This window comes from Ceratotherium simum, chromosome 17 (genome assembly GCF_057802395.1).
Source record: "Ceratotherium simum simum isolate JZ-2026a chromosome 17, ASM5780239v1, whole genome shotgun sequence".
In the NCBI taxonomy this organism is placed as follows: domain Eukaryota; kingdom Metazoa; phylum Chordata; class Mammalia; order Perissodactyla; family Rhinocerotidae; genus Ceratotherium; species Ceratotherium simum.
In genome coordinates this window covers 13,734,200-13,740,227 of record NC_141916.1, presented here as the reverse complement: position 1 = coordinate 13,740,227, position 6,028 = coordinate 13,734,200, and the positions used below count along the sequence as shown (strand labels likewise).

At 35.1% G+C, this 6,028-nt stretch overlaps 1 protein-coding gene across 1 annotated transcript; it reads left to right on the top strand.

The window, feature by feature from the left end:
* The first annotated feature begins 4,896 nt into the window (after nucleotides 1-4,896).
* LOC101399478 (olfactory receptor 6C65) lies at nucleotides 4,897-5,505 on the top strand. The gene has a single exon (XM_014786786.2). It carries the CDS (start codon nucleotides 4,912-4,914, stop codon nucleotides 5,503-5,505), a length of 594 nt encoding a protein of 197 aa, XP_014642272.1. The 5' UTR covers nucleotides 4,897-4,911.
* The last annotated feature ends 523 nt before the right edge of the window (nucleotides 5,506-6,028 follow it).

Sequence of the window (6,028 nt, the reverse complement as noted above, 5' to 3'; positions counted from 1 at the left end):
ATTTTTCTATCTAAAACATTATGTTTCCCTTATTATAGATAATCGGAAAAAACTATAAAAAAAAAGTTTAAACTCTGACTCAGATCCACCAAGGACTATCATAAAAGTGAGTATGTTTCTTCTCTATCCACATTGTTAATTTATCTTTCTGAATCATAGAACTGTAACAATTACTGTCTTTGAAATGCATCATAAGGGCATTTTTTCAACTTTTGTATTATTTTCTCTGTCTATAGCTTCCTAAATTTGTCACAACTGAGCTTATAAATGTATCACACTTGTCTCAGGAGGGAGTCAGATAGCGTTTTTTTTAGCCAGTCCTCTCTTGTTTGACCAAGAACAGTCATACCAGCCACAGGATGCATTACTCCATGCTGTTGTCATCTGCACATGCCTAACATCTCACACTTTGATTCTGTTCTTAAATCAGGCTACCCTCATATTTCGCTCAATTGTCACCAATTTGGTTTCTCTCTTTCTCTTGCTGGTAGCAGCACACCATGCTGAACTACACAAATAAATATCTTTCAGGATTTTGAGCTTTTATCTCACTGGATTCTAAGATTCTCATTACCTAAAATTCCCATTACGTTGACACACATCACTACTGGTGTCTTTATCTGTCAGGACTAACTAGTTCAGAGTAATTGGTGTATGAGTGCAGAGCTAACCCACAGAGCAAAAGAAATCTCTGGATTTTGTGGTCAATTGTAATCCAAGTTGCACATACATTATTCAATCATTATTTTGTTCTTTAATTCATCAATTAAAACTGAATCAGAATGTGTGTTAAGAACTAGGAATGGTGCAGTAGAAGATAGACATGAATGCTAACCTATCTATATCTATTGCTTATGTGACCTTGGGCAAGTTACCTAACCCCTCTGGACCTCAATTTCCTCATCTGAAAAATGAATCTCTTTTTTTTTTTTTTTACATAATAAATATTTATTGAATAAATAATTCACCTTAATTCCACCTTCATTATTAAAAAAACTAAAATGCTTACATAGACAGTTGATAGCATGACTTTTAAATATGAAGGGCAGCCTCAATCACTCTCCCTAGCCAATAATTAAAAACAAAGTTTATGTCAAACCTTGGAGAGTTTCCTTATTTATATCAAATTTTTTTTTTAATTTTTTGTTTATTGCAGTAACATTGGTTTATAACATTGTAAAAATTTCAGGTGTACACCATTGTACTTCTATTTCTGCATAGATTACATCATGTTCACCACCAAAATACTAATTACAACCCATCACCACACACATGTACCGAATTATCCCTTTCACCCTCCTCCCTCCCCCCTTCCCCTCTGGTAACCACCAATCCAATCTCTGTCCCTATGTGTTTGTTTATTGTTGTTATTATCTACTACTTAATGAAGGAAATCATGCGGTATTTGACCTTCTCCCTCTGACTTATTTCACTTTGCATTATACCCTCAATATCCATCCATGATGTCACAAATGGCTGGATTTCATCGTTTCTTATGGCTGAGTAGTATTCCATTGTGTATATATACCACAGCTTCTTTATCCATTCGTGCCTTGATGGGCACTTAGGTTGCTTCCAAGTCTTGGCTATTGTGAATAACGCTGCAATGAACACATGGGTGCATGTACCTTTACAAATTGATGTTTTCAAGTTCTTTGGATAAATACCCAGCAGTGGGATGGCTGGATCATATGGTAGTTCTATCCTTGATTTTTTGAGGAATCTCCATACTGTTATCCATAGTGGCTGCACCACTTTGCACTCCCACCAGCAGTGTATGAGAGTTCCCCTCTCTCCACATCCTCTCCAACACATGTTATTTCCTGTCTTGTTAATTATAGCCATTCTGACCGGCGTCAGGTGATATCTCATTGTAGTTTTGATTTTCATTTCCCTGATAGTTAATGATTTTGAACATCTTTTCATGTGTCTGTTGGCCATCTGTATATCTTCTTTGGAGAAATGTCTGTTCAGGTCCTTTGCCCATTTTTTAATTGGGTTGGTAGTTTTTTTGTTGGTAAGATGCATGAGTTCTTTATATATTTTGGAGATTAAACCCTTATCAGAAGTATGGTTTGCAAATATCTTCTCCCAATTGTTAGGTTGTCTTTTCGTTTTGTTGATGGTTTCCTTGGCTGTGCAGAAGCTTTTTAGTTGGATGTAGTCCCATTCGTTTATTTTTTCTATTGTTTCTCTTGCCCAGTCAGACATGGTGTTTGAGAAGATGTTGCTAAGACTGATGTCGAAGAGCGTACTGCCTATGTTTTCTTCTAGAAGTTTCACAGTTTCAGGTCTTACATTCAAGTCTTTAATCCATTTGGAGTTAATTTTTGTGTATGGTGTAAGGTAAGGGTCTACTTTCATTTTTTTGCATATGGCTATCCAGTTTTCCCAACACCATTTGTTGAAGAGACTTTCTTTTCCCCATTGTATGTTCTTGGCTCCTTTGTCAAAGATTAGCTGTCCATAGATGTGTGGGTTTATTTCTGGGCTTTCGATTCTATTCCATTGATCTGTGTGTCTGTTTTTGTGCCAGTACCATGCTGTTTTGGTTACTACAGCTTTGTAGTACAGCATCCATTTATGATAAAAACTCTGAATAAAATGGGTATAGAAGGAAAGTACCTCAACATAATAAAGACCATATATGACAAACCCACAGCTAATATCATCCTCAATGGTGAAAAACTGAAAGCCATCCCTCTAAGAACAGGAACCAGACAAGGATGCCCACTGTCACCACTTCTATTTAACATAGTACTGGAAGTCCTAGCCAGAGCAATCAGGCAAGAGAAAGAAATAAATGGGATCCAAATTGGAAAGGAAGAAGTGAAACTGTCACTATTTGCAGATGACATGATTTTGTATATAGAAAACCCTAAAGAATCCACCAGAAAACTTTTAGAAGTAGTAAACGAATATGGTGAAGTTGCAGGATACAAAATCAACATACAAAAATCAGTTGCATTTCTATACACTAACAACGAAGTAGCAGAAAGAGAAATTAAGAATACCCTCCCATTTACAATTGCAACAAAAAGAATAAAATACCTAGGAATAAACTTAACCAAAGAGGTGAAAGATCTGTACACTGAAAACTATAAAACATTTCTGAAAGAAATTGAAGAAGACACAAAGAAATGGAAAGATATTCCATGCTCTTGGATTTGAAGAATTAACATAGTTAAGATGTCCATACTTCCTAAAGCCATCTATAGATTCAATGCAATCCCTATCAAAGTTCCAACAACATTTTTCACAGAAATAGAACAAAGAATCCTAAAATTTATATGGAACAACAAAAGACCCCGAATAGCTAAATGAATCTCTTAATAGGACCTCTAGAAAGCATTTTTGGGCACAGCGTAAAGGCTGTTTAGATCTTTGCTACAATATTAATAATGATGATAATAAAACTAATAAATCATTATATTTTGTTATATGATTAATTATTGATATTATTGCTGGTGTTATTATCTTCCTCCCACTATATTTCCTTTCTTATAACAGCATCAAAAACTAGAGTTTGATAAACATGAAAGTTATCAGATTATTATTTCCGAATGCAGAGCTTGATAAACGCTGTTATGCAACAACTTCCTGAAATAATATATTTAATCTTACAGGAAATAATCTGATTTCTTTCATTGTTTATATGATTGACTAGATTTAAGAAGTCCAATTAGAACTTTTACACTATCACCTTGTTTATTAAAAAGGCTGGCATTGTATTCATGCTAACTTTAGTCAAAGAGGAGTACATAGGGTCAATTTTGCTTAAATGCAAAAGGGAATGAATTTCAATGAATTGCCAAAAATACAGTCTTTTATGTTTAATTTTTTACTATGAATAGAAACCAAAACTTCTTTAGAAAAAGATTGTATTCTGACTCAAAAATAAGTTTTCCAATGGCAAAATTAGCATATAGAATTTTATGGGCATTAAGTTTTCAAAAATGTTATGTATTTCAATAACTTGTTCAATCTTCCCAAATGAATTACTTCCATAATGAAATAATCTAAGTATTTATTGTTATTACTTATTTTTATGAACCATAAAAAGCAATTTAATTGTGTTAAATAAGTAATCAAAAATATATAGCAGGGAATTATCAAAACTGAGATTAAAATCTGTGTTTTTTTTCCTTCTTTTGGTGAGGAAGATTGTCCCTGAGCTAATATATATGTCAGTCTTCCTCCGTTTTGTATATGGGACGCTGCCACAGCATGGCTTGATGAGCAGTATTTAGGTCTGCACCTGGGATCTGAACCCGCGAATGTTGGGCCACCGAAACAGAGCATGTGAACTTAACCGCTATGCTACGGGGCCAGTCCCTAAAATCTGTTTTTTTAAGGTAATAAAACACAGATTAACTTTTCCCTATGGAGCACATTCTGAGATGAATTTGCAATTCTGGTGGATAACTATTTTGTCACTTCTTGTTAATGCATGATTATTGTTCTTTGTGTAGAATAAAAGCACTGCAAATGTGTTTGAAATCATATCAGGAGTTCACATCCACTCTTATTTTTTCCTACAGATCTACACACTTCCAAGTTTACTCATGCCAAATAAGACATCAGTTAGAGAATTCATCCTTCTGGGACTTACGGATGACCCAGAGTTACAAGCTGTGATATTCTTCTTTATGTTATTCACTTACTTATTGAGTGTAAGTGGAAACATGACCATCATCATATTAACACTATCTAGTGTTTGTTTGAAGACACCCATGTATTTCTTCCTCAGGAATTTCTCTTTCCTAGAAATTTCATTCACAACAGTCTGTATCCCCAGGTTTCTTATCAGCATTGCTACAGGAGACACAACCATTTCCTATAATGCTTGCATGACACAAGTTTTTTTTTTTAATCCTTCTGGGCTCCACAGAATTTTTTCTTCTGGCTGTAATGTCCTATGATCGCTATGTGGCTATCTGCAAACCTCTACGTTATACAACTATCATGAGTAACAAAATCTGCATCCAGCTTGTAATCAGCTCCTGGCTGGCTGGTTTCCTCATTATCTTTCCCCCAGTGATCATGGGCCTCCAACTGGATTTCTGTGATTCCAACATTATTGACCACTTCACTTGTGACTCTTCTCTTATGCTGCTGATTGCCTGCACAGACACAGAGTTTCTAGAGCTTATGGCATTTTTCTTAGCAGTATTCACACTCATGGTAACTCTGGCCTTGGTGATTCTCTCTTACACACTCATCCTTAGAACAATTCTGAAGATCCCCTCTGCCCAGCAACGGAAAAAGGCCTTTTCCACTTGTTCTTCCCATATGATTGTGGTTTCCATCTCTTATGGGAGTTGCATTTTCATGTATGTAAAAACATCTGCAAAAGAAGGTGTGGCTTTGAGCAAAGGTATAGCAGTACTTAATACCTCTGTTGCTCCCATGCTGAATCCCTTTATTTACACCTTAAGGAACCAGCAGGTGAAACAAGCCCTTAAGGACTTCACCCAAAAAATGCCATTGTCAAACAAGCACTAATCATTATGAAATCTGTAGTTAAAACCACAAATAAACCACACCATAAATACAAAGACAAATCGCTGTTCTAGGTGGTAGATATCCATAAGCGAATAAAGCGTACAAAAGTTCCTGCCACTTACTTCTAGTGAGGGGACACACACATTACACAGTCAACATAGCAGAGAAGTAATTATCTAGTACTTTAGTAAGAGATAAATGCTGTGAAAAAAATAAAATACTTTAAAGAAAGGAGGGTAGAATTCAAACTAAATAGGGTGGTCAAAGATTTCACAGTCATTTTATAGCTTTCTTTAAATTTCATTTTTCTACATTTAACCATAGGTTCCTGTATTCTTTATCTTTTTTCTTTTCTTAATTTTCCTAGGTCCATATAGTCATTTCACACATGTTTATATGGAGAGATTTCACACATGGGGAGATTGTGAGGCATTATTTTAAGTAAGTGTTGTCCTTTAATTTCAGAAGATAAGTAGCAAGCACTAGATAGTCTATTCAAATCTTACATGAAAATAAATGATCC

Coding starts and splice junctions, on each gene's coding strand:
- LOC101399478 (XM_014786786.2), top strand. CDS start 4,912: ATGTCCTATGATCGCTATGTGGCTATCTGCAAACCTCTACGTTATACA.